Source organism: Rhinichthys klamathensis, unplaced genomic scaffold (genome assembly GCF_029890125.1).
Source record: "Rhinichthys klamathensis goyatoka isolate OS25496 unplaced genomic scaffold, OSU_Roscu_1.1 h1tg000507l_1, whole genome shotgun sequence".
Lineage (NCBI taxonomy): Eukaryota > Metazoa > Chordata > Actinopteri > Cypriniformes > Leuciscidae > Rhinichthys > Rhinichthys klamathensis.
Genome location: NW_026606988.1, coordinates 173,763 through 200,718, shown reverse-complemented (window position 1 = coordinate 200,718; position 26,956 = coordinate 173,763). Strand labels below are relative to the sequence as shown.

Here is a 26,956-nt window from a genome sequence, read left to right as displayed (position 1 = left end):
CGCCTGATTTAATAAAAAGTTTAATTTCCTGTGTAGCGCTGTTTTTAAACTTCTATTTTCAAACTATAATATATTTGTTATTTGTCTAAAATTAGGAATTAAAAACGAATTGTCGTTCTGAATGAGTAAACACGTTTTGTTTTTTCCTCCTTTTTGGTTTTAGTTCCAAGTTCACCTTAAAGGAGAACTCCGGCGCAAAATGAACCTTTGGTCTAATTACACATTGTTACCTAGTCAACCGTTATCTGAGATTTGTTTTCATGATTATCGAATGTAAATAGTTTTATCTCTAAAAACAGTTTAGCCTATAAAGCTAGTATAACGCTAGTATATTGGGCATAGTGTAATGACAAATAAAAATCGCTTGTTAATACCACTAACAAGGCTGAAAATAGCCCCACACTAACACGGTAGCATAATGAGGGTCCCTACCTTCAAACCGAAGCATTGAGAACTTTGTAAGTGTACAGACAGTTTAATAAGAAGATATTTTAAACATACAGTCAACTTCGCGTATACAGACAGGAGCCATCTTTGAAATACAGCCTTTACCAGTCGATCTACGAACGCCAATCCAAGCCTGCTGTTCGCGCTCACCTTATCACAACTTATAGCTCGTTCACATTCTCACCAGCGCACTTGGATCGGCGTTCGTAGATCGACTGGTAAAGGCTGTATTTCAAAGATGGCTTCTGCCTGTATACGCGAAGTTGACTGTATGTTTAAAATATCTTCTTATTAAACTGTCTGTACTAGTGTTGTCACGATACTAGAATTTCTAACTTCGATACGATACCTTGAAAAATATCGATATTCGATACCATTTTTGATACCACGGAGAAAAAACTGCCACAATATTAAGGGGGTATTTTTTTTTATTTAAAGCTAAATATAATAAGTCTAGAACATGACAATGAGGTATATTTTACATGAACAAAAATGTCCTGAGTTCTATTTGTTTATATTTTTTTAATTGGACCAGAGCTAACATGATGCATTTTTATTACCTACTGTTATCAAAGATTAAAATATACTGTAACAAAAAAGCACTTAACAGTATCAAATTGGAGGATAGAGAGTCAGTAATGTATAATAATAAGATTAAACATTCAATTTTCAGTTAAAGGCATGTCATTATTGAATTTAGAGATGCCATTGTCTAGCTGTTTAATTAATATCTGTGTAATCAAATTGATGATAATAGCTAATGAAGGAAAATTGTAGAATTAAATAATAATTTTTGAATAAAGTTAAATAGGCACCAGTTAATTTACATTTGACCACAGTTACAATATTTACTTGTCTAAGATTCCTCAGTCAGATTATGTTAACTTTAAGAATTAAAACGAGACAACACAGACTCTTATCAACAACAATACTAGGCCATCTTGGTTAATGTTTCAGAAAAATTCAAATGGGAAGAGTTACAGTGTTTCCTTGAGGATTTTTTTTTAGCAGTGGGGGCAGGCCTGTCCAAACAACAAACACCCCTGATCCTGAGCATATGTTGCTAAATAGTAGCCTACCCCTGGCGCCTGTTCCTTAAGTCTGTTTTCACCTACACTCACCGGCCACTTTATTAGGTACCCCATGCTAGTAACGGGTTGGACCCCCTTTTGCCTTCAGAACTGCCTCAATTCTTCGTGGCATAGATTCAACAAGGCGCTGGAAGCATTCCTCAGGGAGTTTGGTCCATATTGACATGATGGCATCACACAGTTGCAGCAGATTTGTCGGCTGCACATCCATGATGCGAATCTCCCGTTCCACCACATCCCAAAGATGCTCTATTGGGTTGAGATCTGGTGACTGTGGAGGCCATTTTAGTACAGTGAACTCATTGTCATGTTCAAGAAACCAATTTGAAATGATTAGAGCTTTGTGACATGGTGGAAGTAGCCATCAGAGGATGGGTACATGGTGGCCATAAAGGGATGGACATGGTCAGAAACAATGCTCAGGTAGGCCGTGGCATTTAAACGATGCCCAATTGGCACTAAGGGGCCTAAAATGTGCCAGGAAAACATCCCCCACACCATTACACCACCACCACCAGCCTGCACAGTGGTAACAAGGCATGATGGTTCCATGTTCTCATTCTGTTTACGCCAAATTCTGACTCTAACATCTGAATGTCTCAACAGAAATCGAGACTCATCAGACCAGGCAACATTTTTCCAGTCTTCAACTGTTCAATTTTGGTGAGCTCTTGCAAATTGTAGCCTCTTTTTCCTATTTGTAGTGGAGATGAGTGGTACCCGGTGGGGTCTTCTGCTGTTGTAGCCCATCCGCCTCAAGGTTGTGCGTGTTGTGGCTTCACAAATGCTTTGCTGCATACCTCGGTTGTAACGAGTGGTTATTTCAGTCACTGTTGCCCTTCTATCAGCTCGAACCAGTCTGGCCATTCTCCTCTGACCTCTGGCATCAACAAGGCATTTCCGCCCACAGAACTGCCGCTCACTGGATGTTTTTTCTTTTTCGGACCATTCTCTGTAAACCCTAGAGATGGTTGTGCGTGAAAATCCCAGTAGATTAGCAGTTTCTGAAATACTCAGACCAGCCCTTCTGGCACCAACAATCATGCCACGTTCAAAGTCACTCAAATCAACTTTCTTCCCCATACTGATGCTCGGTTTGAACTGCAGGAGATTGTCTTGACCATGTCTACATGCCTAAATGCACTGAGTTGCCGCCATGTGATTGGCTGCTTAGAAATTAAGTGTTAACGAGCAGTAGGACAGGTGTACCTAATAAAGTGGCCGGTGAGTGTATACAATAATTTTAAAAAATGAGTGATGTGAGGGATTATTGATAGTCAAACAATCTATTGGGTGCCCGCAGCCCGCTCGCGTGTCCGCGCTATTCTCCGACATGCCCGCTCGCGGTGTGTATAGCTCGTGTCCGCGCTATTCTCCGACATGCCCGCTCGCGGTGTGTGTAGCTCGTGTCCGCGCTATTCTCCGACATGCCCGCTCGCGGTGTGTGTAGCTCATGTCCGCGCTATTCTCCGACATGCCCGCTCGCGGTGTGTAGCTCGTGTCCGCGCTATTCTCCGACATGCCCGCTCGCGGTGTGTGTAGCTCGTGTCCGCGCTATTCTCCGACATGCCCGCTCGCGGTGTGTAGCTCGTGTCCGCGCTATTCTCCGACATGCCCGCTCGCGGTGTGTAGCTCGTGTCCGCGCTATTCTCCTACATGCCCGCTCGCGGTGTGCAGCTCGTGTCCGCGCTATTCTCCGACATGCGCGCTCGCGGTGGGTAGCTCGTGTCCGCGCTATTCTCCGACATGCCCGCTCGCGGTGTGTGTAGCTCGTGTCCGCGCTATTCTCCTACATGCCCGCTCGCGGTGTGTAGCTCGTGTCCGCGCTATTCTCCGACATGCCCGCTCGCGGTGTGTTGCGCGTGTCCACGCTATTCTCCAACTCCGACATGCCCGCTCGCGGTGTGTAGCTCGTGTCCGCGCTATTCTCCGACATGCCCGCTCGCGGTGTGTTGCGCGTGTCCACGCTATTCTCCAACTCCGACATGCCCGCTCGCGGTGTGTTTTTTACGCGTGTCCGCGCTATTCTCCGACATGCCCGCTCGTGGTGTTCTTTATCAATCAACCAAAGCCGGTCGCGGGGGCGCGGCCCTCGCCATCTTTCCATTCACTTCACTTTTGCTATTTAACCAGAGCGAATGAGACGAGTGCGTCACGTGTGGTGTTTGTCAACGCGCCTTTTGAGAGAAGTGAAAGTGACTGCTCGGCTAGTATCGATACTTCGGGAAATTAGTATTGGTACCGTTCAGATATTTCAGTATCGATATTTATCGAAATATCGATATTTTTGACAACACTAGTCTGTACACTTACAAAGTTCTCAATGCTTCGGTTTGAAGGTAGGGACCCTCATTATGCTACCGTGTTAGTGTGGGGCTATTTTCAGCCTTGTTAGTGGTATTAACAAGCGATTTTTATTTGTCATTACACTATGCCCAATATACTAGCGTTATACTAGCTTTATAGGCTAAACTGTTTTTAGAGATAAAACTATTTACATTCGATAATCATGAAAACAAATCTCAGATAACGGTTGACTAGGTAACAATGTGTAATTAGACCAAAGGTTCATTTTGCGCCGGAGTTCTCTTTTTAAGCCGTTTAAGAAATAAAAATGACTGCTTTATTTATTTAGAAACAGAAGTCATTAAAAATTATATTTGAGGATTTTTTTTTGTTTGTTTTGTTTATTTATTCATTTATTTAATCTAAAGCAAAGTAGGCCTATAACGCTCCCAATATATCCTAAGGAGCTGCCAACATTGCTCCGAACGCGTGTATGAGATAGCCTATTCAAACGCAATTTCTTCATCCGTTTGCAATATAACGACATTTTTATTTTTATTACAATGGTCACGTTTGTGCTTTTTGATTAGGCCTATTTATTATGTGCAACATTTAAATTAATATTCAGAAACGGGTAAAGTTAGCCTACTTCTACCATTTGTTTTTCTGATTAACTTTTATTAGCCTCCAAACCAAAATAAAATAGGCCTAGGCTACTTGATTATATGAAGGAAAATGTTTAACAAAATTACGAAAGTAAGGACAAATGATGTTTGACAGGGAACGCATCTCAAGGTCGCACAGACTCATGTTGCAGTTGGAGCAGTCAGCGCCGAACAACAGGCAAATAAAATATTAAGCTAATTAAAGTTACAAAAGTTCAGTGAGTGATTTTCTTTTTCTTTTGTTCTTTGATCAACATTAATGGTGGTAGCGAGTATAGGCTGTCAGTGGATTGATTCAGTGGACACTACTGTTTTACTTTCTCAACCGTTAAGACAAAACCGGCTGTGTTTACGGGGATATTTGAACTTGAAAAGAGGTGTGCACCTACTGAAGTCTTTCCACGGTTGAAACAATAATTCTTCCGATGTTTATTCATGTTTATTTGATGCTATAAATTAACAAGAAGTATAATTGTGAGATATAATTCTGTGTATTTGTCCGTGTACTATGTGAGAGGCGGCTCTTTGCGCTGTTTGCGTGAGTGCGCAGCTCAGAAAACAGCGCGCATGCAGACGTGTTCTCTTTCGTCTTGCGCTTTAAGAATGCTATCAAGAATCGATTTTCTATTCTTAATCCTACTAACTAGCCTATAAAAAAAATATTTAATTCATGTTATTGCATGATGATGTGAATAAATATGTTTAACTATAGGGCTATGTGAAATATAAGCCTATGTCATTTTTTGATATTGACGATTATCGTCTGGAAACAGACTGTTAAATCGACATCGCGATACTTGCGAGACATCGTCGATATACGATAATATCGTCATATCGCCCAGCCCTACTACAGAAGTACCGGTACTTTGACAACACTAATTTCCACACATGGCTCTTTCATCCTTTCTTATCAACAAGTGGATTTACAGCCACCACATCAGCAGCGCCACTGGTCGCCATGTCTCAGCGCTTTCATGAAGAGGACGCAACTTCACGCCCTTCGTGCATGCATGCGCGTCCAGAACCGGGTTTGACCGGGTATTCGTTTAATTTTTTTTAGTACCGACTTGGTACCGAAGTACCGAATATTTTGACAACACCAATTGTTATATATATATATATATATATATATATATATATATGCGTTTCTCTCAATACGTTAATTGCATTGGCAGCCTTAGAAAATTATATTAAACATGGTTTACTAAAGTCATTTAAATCAGAAATTAGCAATTTTTCACTTATTATTAATAATTAGCATTACAGTTTAATTTCTGATAGACAAATCAAGAGGGACTTACTTCTCTGAGACGTATGAGGAGTATGGGTCCAGTGAATCTGGCTCTTCCAAGATGTCTGACACTAATCCATAAAGATCAGCCTCACTCCCACAATTACTGGCATCTACCAGATTTCTATGCAAGACAAACATTAGTATTAGATACACAGTTATATGTAGCCGTGTCTCCTGATGACACTGGGGCAAATTGATTCACTTGCGAATTGCATCCAAGACATAAATGAATGGATGTCAAAAAAAATCTTACAACTCAACCAAGATAAAATAGAAGTTTTGATAATTGGAGCAAAAGATCAGAAAGAGAAATTGACCCCTAAACTAAATATACTGGGATTAAACCCAAGCCAAATTCAGAAAAATGTAGTTGTCTTTGACCGATTTTCATTTTAAGCTCATGTTCGTAATATTACCAAATATTAAAGCCTATATTAAAGTCATTACACTGGTTACCTGTTAGTTTTCGTATTGATTTTAAAAACCTTTTATTAGGTCATAAGGCATTGCATGAATTTGCTCCAGATTATCTCTTAAAAATGCTTACAGTATATGAACCTAGAAGGACTCTCAGATCATCGGATTCTTTTCTTTTAACTATACCACAAAGTAGAACTAGGGATGGGACGGTATGAAAATTTCATATCACGATTATAGTGACCAAAATTATTGTGATTATCAATAATATCACGGTTTTGTTAAAACGAGATGAAAGTGTTCAAAAACAACTTATGCTCACACTGAAAACATTTTTAAAAGTTTTATATTTAATAAATCTAAAAACAACTATTAAAACAAGCAGCTCTATGCACTTTTTAAAGCAAGATTCTATTCTGTGGCATTTCCTTCCTTATAATGACCGTCGTCAATAGCAACGCATTATAACACAGCACATCCATGTATCATTCACAACGGAAGCGCGCGCTTCAGAATCCTCTTGCTTCATTCAAATACAACTTGCCGTCTTGAGTCTCCGTTTTTGATTGTATTGAAAATGAAATCAGAGATGATTTATTATTTACAGAGTTTGATAATATTGTTGTGATCATCTTGTCTGGATGAGTTTTGTACGCTGTACAAAATGGAGGTAAGATTTAAAATCTAAATTCAATATGTCCCCGTAATTATGTGGTAAAAAAAAATCTATATAATAAGTGTGTACAATAAATATATAACGGTACATTATCTCTTAAATGTCACTCTTAATTGAACGTGTTCGTTCGTCTTTGGCTCAAAGTCACTTTTCTTCGCCGAAGCTTCACGTTTATTTCAAGTGAGTGAGATAAAATATTTCAACTCATAATAACATTTTGTGCACAATTATTTCCCAGACGTAGTTTTGGTATTGGGGTCAAAGTTAACTTGCCTTGGGTTCGCTATAAGTTACAACAGAGGGTGATGGTCACACAAGACGGTCGGCAGATTTGAAGTGTTTCCCCTTATAGCAGCGACTTTTTTGTGCATGTTTTGCAGACAGGGTGACCATCCTCGATTAAGTTTCCCTCAAGACTTTTGTAAAAGCCAAAATATGACCACACCTCAGATTTGGACGTCTTAAATGGATGAAAAATCTCCACGGTCACTGCCTTCCGTCATTGCTTCTCGAATAAAAATAAAAAAAAAACGCGCCTGCGTCTGACGCGCCTGCGTCAGACTCTGGACATGATTTATAGTGAGTTATTAAAATCGCGATAATCAAACACGGTTTTAAAGATAATTAACTTTTTGAATGATAATACTAACCGTCAGTACATTTTATCGTGGTTTATAGTGAAACCGGTAATCGTCCCATCCCTAAGTAGAACTAAAAGATTTGGTGATGCTGCTTTTAGCCGTTATGCTCCTCGGCTCTGGAATAACCTTGTGTGCTGAAAATATTAATAGTTTTAAATCTAAATTTAAAAAAAAAAATTAAGCTGGCCTTCCTATAATGTCTTATAATGCTTTATATATTTTTCTTCATTTTTAGTTGCTTATTTTATATTTTAATCCTCATAAACTTCCTTCTTATTCTTGTATTTTAATGGGTCTATTTTTATTTAAAAAGATATATATATACTAACTATTGTTTCTTTCTTGCCTGTAAAGCACTTTGAAATGCATTGATTTGTTTGGAAAAGTGGTAAATAAAATTGGTTTGCTTGCTTGCCTCTTTTGGATTACAGTTTTAACTGTTAATATAGTTAATAACTTACAGTTGCTTCCAAATATAGTATTATTAATATGTGTCAAAATAAAAAAGAACCTGTTATTAGGCATGACTTGAGGCCAATCCACTGATTTACAGTCTTCCTGAGTTGGCCAAACTGTATAAGGTAGTGGTGCACAGTCTTGCAACGTGCAGTCCGAGAACGAGTTGAAGAATCTGCTGTCACTGAAATTATTCTGCAATTGAAGAACACAGCATTTGTTGATAAGAGGCATATAAAAAAGGATATAAAAAAAGACATTTAAAGTATTTTCAAAAACGAAAAATACCCAATATTTGGAAAAACATTCAAAATCATATGGTCTTTTAAAGCTGAGACTGATATCTGACATCTTTATCTAAATAACAGCTAAAAGTAGTTCCAATTACTATACATTGAGACATACAAGCAAATTGCATACCCTCCCTTGATGATTAGGTGAGAGGTAAAATGGCAAATCAATATTCTAAAATCATAATTGTATTAATCATTTAAAAAATATCTTTATGCTGTATTGACAATTTGAACGACAGTATGAAGGTCTTCTCACTTGAGGCTTGTGGGTGGAAAAGTAGGAGTCTGGAACTGAACTATGAAATCTATCAAAGACCGTTCTTGCTCCATTTGTATCCACATTGATTTTGTTTTTCACTGCATTATTAACCTTAAACACAGGAGAAAATGATATGAACATGTCTGAATGGTGTGCTAATGTAAAGGGAAGAAAGTTATTACATTATAATGCAAACGGATAAAAATTATACTATATGAAAATGGACAATAATGACATGACAAATAACGTTAACACAAACAGCCCAACATACATTTTCATGTTATATATAATCATCAACACGTGCCAAGTGACTTTTTGTACATAGTCAAATGAGGCCTTGTGCGGATTTTCTTTCGCCTGGTGATACGACATATCTGTTCTCCTTATAGTTAAACATGAGTCGATATCATTGCCTATTACTTTTCTTACTGTGCTAATGAATGTTTTAATTGGGTAGTCTATGTGTACACTTCGTAATATCTGTATTCGGTCGGTAACCAAGTTAACTTAACAAGTAACGTTAGACAGAAAAAGTGAACTAGCCAAAAGTTTTTCCTCAGAACAACAAGCTCTTAACTTACCTCCATTGAACTCTGCTGGCAGGGGGCCTCTCTCTATAAATTACTAATGATATAAATTATAAATATATATTGTTCACGATTGTTCAAATTAATCAGATGATTTAATGTGAGAATAAATTAAAGACGTCAACCTCACGACGGGCCCAATTCTTTCACGTAAATTTCTCGGAGAAGATCGCGCAACCTCGCCCGTGTCTCTTCGTCGATGTACCCGCGAAGCCTTTGCGGTCTCGAGCTGACAGTTAGTTCTATTGGCTAAACCGGCTTCAATTAGCCAATCAGAATCAATCTAATGGTCGCGTGCAGAGTTGCAGTCACGCTTAGCAACGCATCAGAACCTATGACTCGAACACAGAAGAAATTACATGACGTAGGGATTCTCAGGATTTTTTTTTTCATCAAATGAATGAATATCCCCTTAATTGATTTTTTTCTCTCGCTTTCTTTCTTTTCTTATTTTTATTAATTAATTAGAATGTTCTTAATATAAACATAAAAAATATATTATAAATAAATGCTACATCCCTTTGTTTGTATATCCCTATCCTCAATGTCACTATTATTATCACTGCTATCAGTATTACTAACCTTTTGATGTTAAACTTATTTTAAAATTGTGAAATATAATAAATACATTTAATTAAAAAGAATAAACGCAAAAAAGAAGAAATAAAGCGATAACATAGGATGAATGTCACTGACAACACAAAACCACAAGATGTCGCCACTACCCATCAGTAAGATAGATAGATAGATAGATAGATAGATAGATAGATAGATAGATAGATAGATAGATAGATAGATAGATAGATAGATAGATAGATAGATAGATAGATAGATAGATAGATAGATAGATAGATAGATAGATAGATAGATAGATAGATAGATAGATAGATAGATAGATAGATAGATAGATAGATAGATAGATAGATAGATAGATCAGACATTTCTCTATACCAACTTCCTACCCCAATAGAACAATTAGTTTTAATTATAAAAAATACTCTTCGTTTTCAGATGACTAATGGCATATGGTGTTGATATGGGTCTTCAGCGATTCATTTGGTCCGAAGACCTTGTCCTTGTGTGATGGGGGTTTAGAGTAAAAATCTGTTTCAAGACCCCCGAAATCCCTCCTCCTTCTCATACTCCCTTTCCAAGTCAGCAACAGGCAGCCCAGGGGGAGCTTGAAACAGTCTGGCGGACAAAGGGGGAAAAGTCATGCAGAGTCGCTCCTGCGCGCAACAGATATTCCTGGCAGAGTATGCGATTTACACTAGTTCGTGAGTTTATCGAGACTTTTTGTTTTCGATTATTAAATAATATGTCGCCAAAAGCATAGTTTGTGGACTCACATTCACATTGTATTCAGTGAAAGTTAGGCGGAACTTTCCGGCAGAATGCAGGCGAGTGGAAGTTTGTGTCTGTTTTTGGCACTGATGTTGCCGTGCTGTTCCGTGGCGTCTGGACAGTATCAAGGAGATAATGGGATAGCCGTCCCCGACCACGGCTTCTGTCAGCCCATAACCATCCCCCTGTGCACGGATATCGCTTATAACCAAACCATAATGCCAAACCTGGTCGGACACTACAACCAAGAGGATGCCGGGCTGGAGGTCCACCAGTTTTACCCGCTGGTCAAGGTACAGTGCTCGCCTGAACTTAAATTCTTCCTGTGCTCCATGTACGCGCCGGTGTGCACAGTTTTGGAGAAAGCCATCCCGCCATGTCGCTCCATCTGCGAAAGGGCAAAGCACGGCTGCGAGGCCCTCATGAACAAGTTTGGCTTTCAGTGGCCAGAGCGGCTGAGATGCGAGCATTTCCCAGTGCTGGGAGACGGACACATCTGCGTGGGCCAGAACGAATCCACGGCCACCGTGGCGCCCGTTCATATGCCCGTTCCAGGAACGCCTGGCGTTCAGCTGTTCTCTTCGCCGGACAAACCGTTCCGCTGCCCGTCAGTGCTCAGAGTGCCGTCCTACCTCAGCTATAAGTTCCTGGGCGAGCTGGATTGTGGTGCTCCGTGCGAGTCCTCCAGAACACATGGGGCCTATATGTTCTTCACGGACCAGGAGATTGAATTTGCCCGGATTTGGATCCTTATCTGGTCCTCACTTTGCTGTGCGTCCACTTTTTTCACCGTAACAACTTATTTAGTGGACATGCAACGTTTTAAGTACCCCGAGCGTCCTATTATCTTTCTGTCTGGCTGCTATACCATGGTGTCCATTGCGTATATCGCTGGCTACTTTCTTGGGGATAAAGTTATGTGCAATGAGAACTTTTTTCCCGACAGCTATAAAACCATAGTTCAAGGTACAAAGAAGGAAGGGTGTACGATTCTGTTCATGATGCTGTATTTCTTCAGCATGGCTTCTTCGATCTGGTGGGTCATCCTGTCTCTCACCTGGTTCCTGGCGGCAGGTATGAAATGGGGCCATGAGGCTATTGAAGCCAATTCACAGTACTTTCACCTGGCTGCCTGGGCCGTTCCGGCCGTAAAAACTATTAGTATCCTGGCCATGGGGCAGATTGATGGAGATTTGTTAAGTGGCGTCTGCTTTGTGGGCCTGAATAATCTGGATCCCTTGAGGGGCTTTGTGTTGGCCCCCCTCTTCATCTACCTCTTCATTGGCACCTCGTTCCTGCTCGCCGGTTTCGTGTCGTTGTTCCGCATCCGCACTATCATGAAGCACGACGGCACCAAGACCGAGAAACTGGAGCGCTTGATGGTCCGCATAGGCGTCTTCTCAGTTCTCTACACCGTCCCGGCCACCATCGTCATTGCCTGTTTTTTTTATGAGCAGGCCTTCAGGCAGCACTGGGAGAAGAGCTGGATCAGTACGAACTGTAAGAGCCTAGCCATCCCCTGTCCCATGCAGTCCGCTCCTCACATGACCCCCGACTTCACCGTCTTCATGATCAAGTATCTAATGACTCTCATTGTAGGGATCACTTCGGGATTCTGGATCTGGTCGGGAAAGACGCTGCACTCTTGGAGGAAGTTCTACACACGTTTGACCAGTGGCGGGCAAGGGGAAACCACCGTATGAAATGGGAGATTGTGGTCCATGTTTTCTTGCAATAACTAATTTGAGTTTTCGAATAAGAAAAAGATAAAGTGCCTTAGATTGTCAGTATTTTGCAAGCAATTATACTTGTCTATTTTCAGACTGTCAGAGACTTTCAAGTGGAAAGAGAAATGGGACGTGAACCACTTGGCTTCCCCAAACAAACACAGACAATTTGATACCAAGTGCAGAAATGTTTTCCTCCCCCATTCTGTTGTACCTCTGTTTTTTCTCATAAGCTGCTGGCCATAAAAACTCAACTTGGAAAGTGAGATACCAGCTGGGAATTCAACAAACGACAGAGCAAAGAGAGCCGAGGGGGGAGGAGAGCTCAAAAACTTGTCATCTAATACGGCAGGCAGTTGTGTCAAAATGTAATTAAAACATTGTACATATTTGTAAAAATCTGTATTTGAACATTATTATTATATATTTGTATTTATGCAAATCTATGTTTTTGTGTTTTTCAAAGTTTGACAGTTTTCCCTATTTAGAATTTGTATTGTGGCCACTAGTCTCTCTCTCATATCTTCTATACTCATGTATGTCTCTCTGTTTCAAATTAAAGTTGCTGTACATAATACTCCTCCTTTTCCCTCCGAAAACTTTTAGTCCTAAAGTGAAAGAAAAACCCTTCTCATTATGTGTGTTGTAGATTTAAAGGAATAGGCCTTTAAATAGCCCTCATATACTCACCATCATGTTGTTCCAAATCTGTATGTTTTCTATTGAACAAAACAATATATTTTGAAAATGTGTGTGCGTTTTTGTTGTTGTTGGTTTTTTACCAAAGGAAGTCAGGGGTCTAATGTTTTGCATTTACTTTCATTGTATGAAGAAAGAAAGACATACAGGTTTTGAATGACCTGAGGGTGAGTAAATGATGACAAAATGTTCATTTTTGCATAAACTATCCCTTTAAGCATATAGTTTTGTCATAGAAGTCATTGCTTTAATTAACTGATAATAGTGTATTTGTCTTGAACCTATTCATATTCTTCTTCATATATCTACCAAATCTTTAGACTCTGTTCACAAACACCATCCTAAAACCAGAGTTTGGAATGATTGTATGTGAATCAGAGAGAGAGAGTGCTGTATTTTTTTGATTGTGGTGTGAAGTAGGCAGCCGTTGAGGAGCAAATGGTTCTCGCATGGACCTGAGAGCTGTGGCATGTGGGAAAAAATGGAAAGCACATGATGAAATGTTTGTGTGTGTGTGTACATCACAAACCAGCTTGCTTTACCAAAATGGTGGAGTGATGGTCTGTGATCAATACAAAGCTTTTCTACGGTGCAGGTTTTTATTCCACTAACTTCCTGTCTCCATTTAAGGTTGATTGATTTTCATGTCTACTTTGCTTTAGCCTGTGAGTGTATGTTTGTGAGCTCAGATTTCTAATGCCCTTGGGCAGCCAATTTCATGCTCAGCGAGTCACCCCTTCATACAATGTTGCCTTCCCCCTTTATGCCAAATCTTACTCATTTAACATGCACCACTTTCTATGTGTACTTCATACCCCGTTTTTATTTTCACCAGTTTGTATCCAGAATTTATACATCAAATAAATGCCGTGAGAATTAACATTTATGTGAGTGTATAAGGGAAAGGTCATACACTACTACCATTTCAACTTCAAACTTATTGAATTTTCAAACACTACTTCAAACTTATTGAATTTTTTATTTATTTATTTTTTAAGATGTCTCTTATGCTCACCAAAGCTGCATTTATATGATCAAAAATACAGTAATCTTGTGAAATATTATTACAATTTAAAATAACTGTTTTCTATTTTATTGTATTTTAAAATGTAATTTATTCCTGTGATGAAAAAGCTGACATTTCAGCATCATTACTCCAGTCTTCAGTGTCACATGATCCTCCAGATATCATTCTAATATGATGATTTGCTGCTCAATAAATATTTTATATTATCACATTTGAAAGCAGTTGTGCTGCAAATGCCAAACTATCACTTTTTCAGGATTCTTTGATGAACAGAAAGTTCAAAAGAACAGCATTTATTATGTAAAATTATAAATGTCTTTACTGACACTTTTGAACAATTTAATGCATCCAAGCTAAATAAAAGTTTATTCTAATATATATATAATGCTGTTAAACATGTCAAAGTTTTAATAGTGTTTCATGTCAACTAATGTATTCATGCTCTCTGCAGATGCTGCTTACAAAAGCAACTAAAGAATAACATGTAATTTAATTACATCAGCTGAGAAGGCACAAGTAATGCTATAAGCTTAAGCTTCAAAATATCCCAAAAGTATCCAAAATAACAGCAAAACTTGAAATTATGATACTGTACTGTACAGTCCACGCTCGGGGCCTTTATAGTGCCGGTGGTGTAGATGATTTTTCTTTTTCTTTATTATTTAACATTCATCTTCACAAGATCTTGTTGTCTGCTACAAAATGTAATACTAAACTTGCTTCAGCAGGACTTTACAATGGACATCAAATGAAGACCAAACTAAAATTGTTTAATGTACAAAAGTAACAAAAGTTTTCTAAAAAATCAAACAATGACATTTGTTTATATAACCCCCTGAAATGCAGCTAACAATTCACCACAAGACAGAGTGTAGGCAGCATAAACCATGTTTATACCAGCTGAGAACCACTGCTTTACACATACACACTCCAGTCTCCATTACATTTATTTAATCACACACACAATCCAACAGAGATGATGGAGGGTGCAGAGACCTCAAATAGTATATCGAACTAGAAAGCCTATCGGCTGCTGTGTGTTAATAGAAAATGTTGTGTGTATTCGTGTTTATGAGTCTTAACAGTAAAATGATATGTCCTGTAACTCAGAGTAATCTCTCCAAACATTTAGGCAAGCACGAATGCTCATACATTACACACACGCGCAACACTGGAATCCCCCTGAAAGATAGTCATTCAACTCCCCTGGAGATGATGTCATTACAACGCATGAAGGGCAAAAAAGAAAACTGATCTCAACAAGTACAAAAATTGTCAAATCGTTTTTAAATCCATATTGTTTTCCAGTAAAAAAAATATTAAATCTAAAAACAACAAATTTACTCATAAAGGAAAGTTGACTTTTCATATTGAGAGAATAGCTTACATTAAGTTTATTTTTCTTAGCCCGTTACACTGTAAATGGTCACCTGCAATTGTTACCTTGCAGAGCCATTTTACCTTCTTCAACCCATAACAAATTTTGTTGGTATTAATTAAAAGTTACTTGGTCCCATTAGTTAATGTAAGTTACTTGGTCCCATTAGTTAATGTAAGTTAATGCATTAACCAACAATGAGCAAAACATTTGTTACATTGTTTATTAATATTTGTTAAAGTTATTTAGTAAAAATACAACTGTTCTAGTTGATGTTGGCAGGTCCAATACATAATATTAACAGATACAATATTTGATTTTAATAATTTATTAGTAAATTTTGAAATTAACATTAACTAAGATTAATAAATGCTTTAGAAGTAGTTTTCAACCACGTGTGACTATTTTTTCAGGACTATTCAACCTTTTTTTGTGTGTGTTCACATAGAAAGTGCCAAAACCTTGATGAAACCTTTATCCAGTTTCGTACCATTCGGATGAAGTAAAAAAAATAAAATAAAAAATAAAATACGTAAACATTTTCAGTCAAAAACTACAGAAGAGCAACAGAGGGCTAAGCAATAACTTCACAAAATCCTTAAAATTGTTTGCTTAACAATAAATAATTATATATTTTCTGAAAACAATGTTAATATGTTTTTGCTCCTAAATAAGAATTAGTACTTTATTTATTTATTTAAAGATCTATGTCTTTTAAAATTATCTGTGTAAGAACATTCAATAATGCTGAAAACACACCTAAATAACACTTTCAGCAAACCAAATTTTATTGCTGACTTCTCAGAAAGTCTCAGAGATAGTCGTTATGTTGACAGCTCAACAGTGCTTTCAGATCTGTGCAGAAGGTATTCATGTCTCTCTAAAGATATGCAGAGTCTGTCATCACTTTCATTCTTCTTGTGGCAGATTGATCCCTCAGGGGAGACCAGAAAGATGTAGGTTAGATAAAGCAGATTTGTATCAGATTTGTTACAGGTGATATAAGGGTGTCTTATGACATATGACACAGAGGTCTATATGGTAATATGTTGGCCTGGAGATAGAAAATAATGAATCTACAAGTGTTTATTATTATATGGCTTTCAATGCTTCCTTCAAATTGCAATATACTCCCAATTCCCTCTCTCTTGCTCAGATGAAAGTAGGGAATGCAGTGAGCCAGTGGCCAAGTATAGAGCATTGACTGCACTCTATGAATTTGGCTGGCTCAGTGACAGCTTATATCCTGTGTGTTTGTGTGTGTGTGTGTGTGTGTGTGTGTGTGTGTGTGTGTGTGTGTGTGTGTGTGTGTGTGTGTGTGTGTGTGTGTGTGTGTGTGTGTGTGTGAGATGGTTGACTTGCCTAGGGGCTTGATTTTTCAGCATGGTTCAAGTTGATGACAATCCCTGTTTGCATTTCAAAGAAGGAGGTGGAGGAAAGCATAAATGTAACAACGAAACAATGGAGTATTAAAAAGTTGGATATGGGTTCTGGAGCGGAGGGTAAAGTGCACTTTCCATGATGGTTTTTGTGCGAATGGTTGAGGTGATAATGTGGAAAATTCAGCAATACTGTAATGGGCTCTATTTCCCGCCTTATATTTGTCCAGGATAAACAAGAAGCAAAATCATTGGGAGAACAGACGACTGTTAAAAAGAACATTTGGCCTTTAACCTGCAGGCCAATAATGAAAACAGCAGCCAACTTTACCAAACACTTACTGGTATGCAAAATTGGCACACTAAATGCTAAAAACTAACTGCACTAATCAGTTTAAACATCACATATGAGTTTAACCCTTTACACACTGAAAACATTTTTAATGATTTCATGTCTAAGTGACACTTAAAAGTAAGGGCTTACAATTCTACAAAAAACAAGGGTAACTTCATGGTCTCATTTGGTAGAAAACCTTTCAAATTTGCCAGAATTTGAAGAAAATTTATTTTGATCATGCTTGGAGCCTGTTATATTACAAAACTTCTCTGGTTACTCTCATCTCACATAACCTCGGTTCTCTGAGAGGAGGGAACGGAAAATTGTGTAGCTAGGCTATGGGGTTATCCCCCTCCTTCCACAAATACTGAAGTCTGATTACATCGCACCAGTAAAATTAACTGGCCAATGACTCACGAACGCACAAGCTAGGGGCGGAGGCCCCCCACTTAGCTCGGCGGTCACCATCATTGAATCAGAATCTTTTGACTGTTTGAATAGCCATACGAGACTCTGGGAATTACAACACAGTAGCATGTGCAATGTCTCGTTCCCTTCTCTCAGGGAAATGAAAGCTCTAGCTAAGTTCTGCCAGGAAGACTCAATCGTTACGTCACTTATTACCTTCACATCTAACCAATCATGTTCTAATACTTGTAGTATAAAAGATCGGTACTTACACATGTCTGAGTTTGCAGATGCTGACGCCAACATTCACCTCCATCCTCCCCACCACCACCAGGATGGTCCCTTTCCATACCTCCCGGGGGTCGGCTGCGCCCCTGCCTTCGTCTTCAGGCAGGAAATGCAGATTACGCTACCCTCTAATTGAGCGCTACGGACGGGGCATACGCCAAAGAACTTTATAAATATTTGCTTGCTGGGCTGTTAATAAATATGCTTTTGTTACATCATTTTATCTCCCGATCCTTTCTGGTATACCAAGATTACGAAAGTAACCAGAGATGTTCCCTTTCGAGTCTCTCGACACAGCGTATAGCTACTCTATGGGGATAGCGTATAATCCCGCTGTGTTGTAACCCAAAATAGTGAGAAGAGTGCATGAGCCATGGTCCATTATTACAATAACAAATTACAATAACAGATACCACTTTTGGGTATTTTAATAATGTATTAATAAATGTTGAAATTAATTAATGCTTTAGAAGTATTTTTCATTGTCAGTTTATATTAACTAATGTAGTTAACTAATGTTAACAAATAAAACCTTATTATAATGTGCTACCAATTATACTTGTATTGTACTTATTATAATGTGCTTATTATAATGTGCTATGTTTACCAAAGTTTCTTTAAATCTTCAAAATGATATTTCAAATATGCATCTCAAAGTTAATTCTAGCAAATAAATTAAATCAAAGCTAAAAAGACATGGATCAAAAAAGGCCCAAAACTGTCTTTAATTCTGAAACATCATCATTGCAGTGACACATATTTTACTTGTGATCTTCTTTTAGTTGTTCTTGCTGTAACAGAGGTGGAGAAATAGTGAGCAGATTGGCTCCATGCTCTTAGCATGCATTATAAATATTAATGGTTTGCCAAAGTAACGTAAAGCTTTAGCTTAGTGTTAATACTGATCTTTACTCTTCTCAGACTTCCACTGTCTTTACTCACAGCTTCTGTTAGAGACACATGCAGATCAAAGCATTTTCTCAGAATTTCTTGTTTATTTCAATCTAACAGGTTTGAGAAAGCAGATGTTTTTAAACAGGTTATGCTATGATGCACAATAAAGCTGTGCTAGAGAAAGCAGACATAACAAAGGAGAAACTAGACAAAACTAACATTTATCAGCTTAATGGAAAAAAAAAAATGTTGGGTTTAGATCTTCTGATATGTGTATGTGTGTGTGTGTGTGTGTGTGTGTGTGTGTTTTCACTCATTTTTATGCTCGTTGAATTAAATGGCCTTTATCTCTTCCCTATAGGACATGAAAGGACAAGCTAAATAGTGGGCAGAGGAATGTTAACCATCAGATCACATACTGATTAGCACGCACGCACACACACACACACACACGCACGCACGCACGCACGCACGCACGCACGCACGCACACACCATGTTTTATGGGGACTTTGCATATATGTAATGGTTTTCATACTGTACAAACTGTATACTGTATATTTATGATTTATAAGCTGTTTTCCTCATGGGGACAAAACATTTCCCCAAAAGGTAAAAAAAGAAAGAAATGGTATTACTATCTTTGTGGGGACATTTGGTCCCCCATAATGTAAGGTTTACCAGACCACACGTGCTTGTGCACATTCCCATGTGGACATATGAGAGCTTAGATTTTACAAGATATTGTGGCAAAACCATGTCTGTTCAAGAGTCTTTTTCTTTAAAAATAGTAGTGTTTCATACATTCCCTTACATGTGTCTGAAAGCATACACTGAAAAAAGGATTTTGCAGTTTAGTTGTTTCAATGTAATTTTTTAAGTTGACAACTTGCAGTTCCTGAATTTATTCATTCAATTTAACATGTTAAGTTTTCACTGTCTTAACTAGTTTGTAAGTTGACTTAAGAGTATTTGCTGCCTCAACTCAAACACATACGTTGAATCAATTTAATTACAATACCACATTCTCAAAATTTATTGCGAGATCTTGTGAAGCACAAGATTGAAACATTCCGCCATCGTGTATTGTGTACCAGCTCTTGAACATCTGACCCAGCTACTATCAGTATCCCTCCATCTTTCCATTTTCCTCTTTATATACAAACAGGAAGAAGTTTGTGTTCCTGCTTCCACCTTCTTTTGCGAGAATTACTTCCTGTGTAGAACTGGGATTGTTGAGGTGTCTACATGTGACTGAGAGACTGACATCACTGATCAATATTTAAGTGTGACCAGATGACCTCTTTTTGGGGGGACACCTATAGGGAAAAAAAGAATAAGAAAGTACAGAAGACAATTATAAATAGAGCATTATAAATATTTATTTAAAAGTTATTTTTAACTTTTACTCATCAAGAACACGTTAAATTGATCAAAAGTGACAGTCAAGACATATAATGTTGCAAAAGATTTCCATTTCAAATAAATGCTGTTTTTTACTTTCTATTCATCAAAGAATCCTTAATAAAATGTAGCCTATTACAGTTTCCACAAAAAGTATTTTCAACATTGATAATAATAAGAAATGTTTATTGAGCAGCAAATCATTCGTATCAGAATGATTTCAGAAGGATCATGTGACACTGAAGACTGGAGTAATGATGCTGAAAATTCAGCTTTGACATCACAGCAATACATTACATTTTAAAATAATTTTTTTCAATTAATTAACTTCTTAATTTCTTATATAAATATTCAAAATTCAAATACACTTATAAGAATTTCAATGACACATTAAATGCTAAAGTAGAAAGTTTTCATGACGTTCTCATTACACAAATTATAGAAATTATAGCTTTGTGTCTAGTGCATGTGTGCTAGCTTGCATGGATGCATGCATATTTATCTTTGTCTTAAAGTAAGTCTGAGTCTGTGGGTGGATTTTCCAAAGGGAAGTCTTGAAGAGTGGGTGTGTGTGTGTGTGTGTGTGTGTGTGTGGCAACAACAACTTCTGCTACCAGCTGTTGTTCAGAAAAGTGACGACAGCTGTGTTATGACTGTGTGCCTGTGTGTGATGGCTATTTACAGAGCAGGACACCCAGAGAGGATAATGATGGCCTTCTGTGTGAGCTTGCATGTCTGTACGCTGAAGATCAGCACTGGCAGAAGATTGAGATGGACCGAAACAGAGATTGGGAGATTACAGTCGATTACGGCCAACTATGCAGAAACAACAATCAGTTACAAAAATTACATTATTATATTTATTATTGCATCCAATGTTAACTTAAATATCCAAGTAAATCATTGATCATCTATGTAATTTAGATAATTATCTTCTTTGTCAAAATACTTTCAGACCTTACATTTTATATTAGGTACATTTTAAGTAAGTTTTACACAATGCATCAATATAAAATCAGATGAAAGACAAAAATGTGTCAATTTAGGAGACTTTGTAAAGGCTAGTTTAGCCAAAAAAGAAAATTCTTTCATCATTTACTCACCCTTGTGTCATTCAAAATCTGTATGATCTTCTGCATGATCAAAATCTGTATTCTTCTGCAAAACACAAAAGAAGATATTTTGGTCACACTTTATATCAGGTGTCCTTAACTACTAAAATACCTACAATGGATTTACTTTCTAAATACATTTTGTTCTGGAAAATTTCCACATTTAAGTTAGTAAGGAGTATAGGATCAGGATTATGGATAAGAGTTTTGGGGTAAGGCTTTGGGTTACGGTTAGGGGTGAAGACAAAGTTAACAGTGTAAATATGTTAATTAAATGCAAGTACTTTAAATATAATTATAATGCACCAACATGTATGTATACATTGTAAGTAAATTGCATAAAGTAACAAGTTTAATGCAAAAAATATAGATGGTCATACAGGTTTGGAAAGACAATGAGGATGAGTAAATAATGCCAGAATTTTCATTTGAGTGAACTAACCATTTAAAGATGATTCAAAATAGCTTTAAAGTTAGCATACTAAGCTTGCACACACAAATGGTGCCACCAGAAATGTTTGTTGTTTCATTCGTCCTCCTTGTTTAAGTTGCGGTATACTGTCTTGCACAAACAGTGATAGTTAGCTGTGAAAGTTGGATGGTAGTTTGGCGTAATGTAGCTGTATCTTTTGAAAAAGCTTCTGCTTGATGTGACTGCAGTGCATTGTGGATGTGTGCCCTATAGACCTGCGTGAGATGACCTGAAGGCGGAGGTTTGGGCACAGGGCGGAGCTGTAATGTGAATCCTCTCTCTCTCTCTCTTTCTGTCTCTCTCTTTACAGGTAATAAGTTACGGCTCTGGCTCCTGACAGGCGAGTCGCTTTGCGTCAGGACTTTAATAGAGGCCTTTAACATGGCTCATCCTTAGGAATTTACAATCCCACTCCCACCCACACATGCTCGCTGAGAGCAGAGTGGGAGAGACAAGGTGGCTAGCGTACAGTCACGTAGTCCCGACATGAGAGCTGAGCGGAAATGTACCGCTGGAGGCAAAATGATGGAAGCAAGAGAGCCGTGTGTGAGTTCGACTCAGAGAAAGAGAGAGTGAGGGGGAGTTTTGCAGTTTTTGCCTTTGTCGTCTGTCTGTCTGCGTGTGTGTGTGTGTGTGTGTGTAAAGTTGATGGGCTGTACATTTGCTCTGTAATTTCTCCCTCCCAGAGTAATCACTTCCATCTGGGACCTGCCCAGAGAGAGGCCCCAGATTGGAGGTGAGGGTTAGTCTCTCACACACAGCATTACAGTATGAGTCTCTACTCTCAGCTCTCTGAAATGTAAAACTACCGTAGTTTAGTCGGACTGAGCTCATACTTTAGTTATATAGGAAAAGCATGAACTAAAAGACAAGACGACAAGTTACAAATAAAAGGAAAAAGATCAAAAATAAAGGAACAGGAAGTGAGCACAGGAAAACTATCTATGCACCCACCTCAAGACATTCGTAAAAAAAACGTACCAAACATGTAAAATGATATGCAGTTCAGTCTTACTGTACTTACAGTAGAGTTAACAACGATGTACTGCCATCTGCTGGTTATTGCTATTATCTGTATCTCCCTGAAGTCTAATTTAATCGATAGAAGTACCAAACTTAAAGGGTTATCCTTAACTAAACTACAGCTAAAACGATTAAAATATTTTAGTTTTTTTTTTTTTTTTATAAAACTGAAATAAAAGAAATTATAAATATTAGATGAAAATTTAAAAAATAAATTTGCCCTGGCAAATAAGTGAAATAAGTTTAAGCACTAAAATTAATAACTGGGTATAAATAAAAACTAAAATAAAATAAATTAAATCCAGACAGTAATATAAAAAATAAAAAAACTAATAAAAATCACAAAAGCACATAATTACAAAAAAAATGTAATTACAATTTACATAAATTTAATATTAATAAAATTATTGTAATATATAAACAATACTTAAAATACACTAAAAACCAATCATTATGTCCCAAGAAGTTCACATTTATTATTCTTCTAATTTATTTACTTATTTTTTTTAAATGTTGATTTTAAATTGTGCTGCAGTGTGGAAAAACTAATGGTTAAAAGTACAAATATTCTGAATTTTCTCTCAAAAAATATCATTATCCCCCATGCATAATGTCTACAAAAAAAGAAATGATATACATATATATATATATATATATATATTTGTAGTTATTATGGGGGATAATGATGTTTTTTGAGAGAATATACCAAGTGGCATGAAACTAGACAGCGCAAGCTGATAGGTCCTTCATCTAGCGCCGCTGATTGGTTGCTGTTGCATCAGCGGCCAATGAGCTTCGGCTTAACATTCAAACTAATAGAGTTGCTGTTAGCAGTCTGCAGTGCGCTTTCAGAAACCCTCCACCTTCCCCAGCTCCACCTGTATAGATCTGCTACGGGGTTATTTCAGTATGTGTGCAGCAGCAGCATGTCTGTGAATGTATTGGTACTTGCTCTGCAGCAGCAGTAGCGTAGCAGATCTATTCCGCCAAGACCAAATACATTAACACTGCCATATCCATTACCATGCCAATCTCTCCGAGAGTTGTCATGACAGAAATATATTCAGTATAACAGTTTTAAGTATTGTTTTAAATTGAGTTCATACTGAAGGTCTATCAACTTCCCAGAAGTATTTCATTTCTTAACCACCCATTCACAGAAAATCAAAGCAATGTCAAAATGATCAAACAGGAAATCTTTGTGTACTGAATTCCATGTACCACAGGAAGCTGCACAAATAAACAACATTGCTTGTTTGTGGGGAATATGTCACTGAAGTGTTTGAGAGAATAAGAGGTACTTCAATCGGAGCATTTTTCAGCACATGGCGACAGCTGTAGAGAATTACAGTGCTCAGTATTTTATCCAGATTCTGAGGACAAGTGTGAGGAAACAAATGAAATAAACCACAGTGAATCATTTACTACACAGATGTGCTTCAATAAAATGACTGCACGCACGTTACCATTTAAAATAGCCTTCAAAATCATTAATCATCAGAAGTGTTTTAGGTTTTTTAGGTCATGAACAGATTCTGACAAATTTGTTTAAATCATCTTTATTTATTTACATCAGCTATACCTATATCAGGTATAGTTTATACCCACCTATAAGCATAAGTGGTTTTCAGCCCATTTCCTACATCTGAAAAGTCAATAAAAGCTACGACGCCTATAACAATATAGGTAAACATAGCAGGTGTGTGTCAGAGGGTTCTACTTGTACATGAAGAACCACATCAGAGTTATTTGTGTTTTAATTCAGGTAATTCCAGCAAATATTCCCCACTTTAGACTAAAAAGGTAACAGGTCTTTGAAGAATTAGCTCACATGTTTTCATGTGTTATTCCTCATTCTTTCCACTAGAGTGCACACGATTCTCACCCTCTTTCAAATTCAGGAATAGATACATGACATTAACAGGATTTTACAATGTATCAGTTGATTACTGCAACAATTGAAGCCCACTGTTTTTTTTATACATAATGCATATTTGATGTTCATTTCACAAAGCACTCTTTCATTAGTTCATTAATTTTGGTCCAACTTTATGTGTCTACAATTTTTACATTGTTTCCATGCTTTCTTTTTTAATGTTGAGATTATTATTTGTATTATTTTTAGATAATAATTATATATATATATATATATATATATATATATATATATATATATATATATATATATATATAGTATAATATAATAATTATGATTGGACATATTCATTTACTTTTGAACCAGAAACATTTGAAATTACTGCTATCACTTTACCATACGTATTTTTAAAAAATGTACAGGAAATCCTTGTGCGACTTATGAGTCAAATATTTATTTGTCTGCTTTGTTTTTTTGTTTCCAGTTATTCGTGGATTATTGTCCAGGATCTTCCTGCATTCCAACCATAACAACATTAACAGACCTTTGATGGGCTGATTGTACCCCCTTAAACAGTTAGTGGATTTACTCTCTACCACAAAACAAAGCTGTGGGACTTCCTCTAGCTCCTGGCAAGCATCCTGGCCTCAGTCATGTTACACTCAAAAAAATGGTTTTGTGGCACTGTTCTTTTTACCCAAATATTTTATGTTAAAGTAACACATATATTTCTTTTACCACCAAAACACTATTGTATTGCGTTTAATTAAATTATGTGTAATTTTCCACTATACTTAATTATCAATCGTTAAATGTAAAGGGTTTAATTTCGCGATTCAAAAAAACCCGGATGTGACGATTTCCAACGTATTGGATGAAGATGGCCTGTGAAGAAGGTGGCAATTATGCTTAGAATAAGTTGACATGCACTTGCAAAGTTACTGAAAGTCTGTTGGAGGACCATTACAATAAAGAGTTAGCAGATATTAAGCAGACAGTCTATACTCTAATGAGAGTTGCAAAGTTATGTTCAAAAGGGACCATCAAAATAAAGCGTAACCGGTTTTACAGACAGGGTTTAGATTAAGCCAGGATTAGGCCATTTAAAGGGTAACCGGAAGACAATACAATGCTGAATAAAGTCGTAGTTTTTGTTATTTTTGGACCAAAATGTATTTTCGATGCTTCAAAACATTCTAACTAACCCACTGATGTCACATGGACTACTTTGATGATGTTTGTATAACCTTTCTGGACAAGGACAGTATACCGTGTATACATTTTCAATGGAGGGACAGAAAACTCTCGGACTAAATCTAAAATAACTTAAACTGTGTTCCGAAGGTGAACGGAGGTCTTACGGGCTTGGAACGACATGAGGGTGAGTCATTAATGACATCATTTTCATTTTTGGGTGAACTAACCCTCTAAGTAGCTTTTATAAACGTGCATTAGAAAAGAACATTATACATCTTGAGACAAAACAATGACACTGATATATTTTAAGATCTTCTTTCAGTTAAAACAGCTCAAACATGCATTTCAGTCTGGACTCGAGCCTCGTCTGTGAACCCGAGAGTGAGTTTGTCATGGGAACTTTCTGTTTTTAGTTGAGCATTGTTGTTTTTCTTGTTGCTTAGTGTGTAAGAACACCTCTAGAGAAATGTAAAGTTCATTATTTTTTAGTTTCAAATACACATACAGTAACATTGTTTTTCTGCATTATTGATTCCAAATGAGTGTGTTCACATGTTCAAGGTCTTTAGTGGATGTTTGGGTTTCTCTGTGGACTGGCATGTCCAAAGCAAACAGCTCCTCATCACACACCACTGCACACTGGAGTTTTGCTCACTTGACCTATCTGGTTTTCACGTGGATTTTTGTTCATTACACTCCTTAAAATAGCTTGGTTTACATACAGTACAAATGCTGTTTACATAAAAGCTGACACGTTACTCAGTAAATTTATATTCTTCATTCAGCAATGATGCATTAAATTAATCAAAAGTGACATTTATGCTGTTCCAAAACTTTCTATTCATCAAGAAAAAAAAAAATCTGAATGATTTCAGAAGGATCATGTGACTGAAGACTGGAGTAATGATGCTGAAAATGAGCTTTGCCAACACAGGAATAAATTACATTTTAAAATACATTCAAATAGAAAACAGTTATTTTAAATTGTAATAATATTTCACAATATTACTATTAATATATAAAAAATGTTATTACTGTTTTTGATCAAATAAAGGCAGTCTTGGTGAGCATAAGAGACTTCTTGAAATGTTCTTGAATTTGCAGACTAAATGACACAGATTCGAAACAATCAAGCACAGTTTTCTTTCCAATGGAAACAAGCACACAAGCAAAGTTCAACTGATAACATGGCAGTAATTACAGAAGGAAAAGGAATGGGGAATGCCTGACCTTTGATTCAGTTTTTAATCTGTTATTTGTCTATCTTTGTCTCCCTTTTCA

The 26,956-nt window shown here is 37.2% G+C and overlaps 2 protein-coding genes across 2 annotated transcripts in view; one reads left to right on the top strand and one right to left on the bottom strand.

Annotated features, from left to right (window-relative positions):
- moto (minamoto) overlaps positions 1-8,677 on the bottom strand; it is a 33,846-nt gene extending 25,169 nt beyond the window's left edge. Inside the window, exons 1-3 of the mRNA XM_056238082.1 lie at positions 8,523-8,677; positions 8,029-8,168; positions 5,791-5,904 (exon numbers count right to left, since the gene is read on the bottom strand). Of these exons, the coding sequence (XP_056094057.1) occupies positions 5,791-5,904; positions 8,029-8,168; positions 8,523-8,666 (398 nt within the window). The 5' untranslated portion in view covers positions 8,667-8,677. The remainder of the gene's footprint in view (positions 1-5,790; positions 5,905-8,028; positions 8,169-8,522) is intronic.
- A 1,616-nt stretch (positions 8,678-10,293) lies between these two features.
- On the top strand, positions 10,294-12,763 carry fzd2 (frizzled class receptor 2). Its single transcript, XM_056238081.1, has one exon. It carries the CDS (start codon positions 10,507-10,509, stop codon positions 12,157-12,159), a length of 1,653 nt encoding a protein of 550 aa, XP_056094056.1. The 5' UTR covers positions 10,294-10,506; the 3' UTR covers positions 12,160-12,763.
- The last annotated feature ends 14,193 nt before the right edge of the window (positions 12,764-26,956 follow it).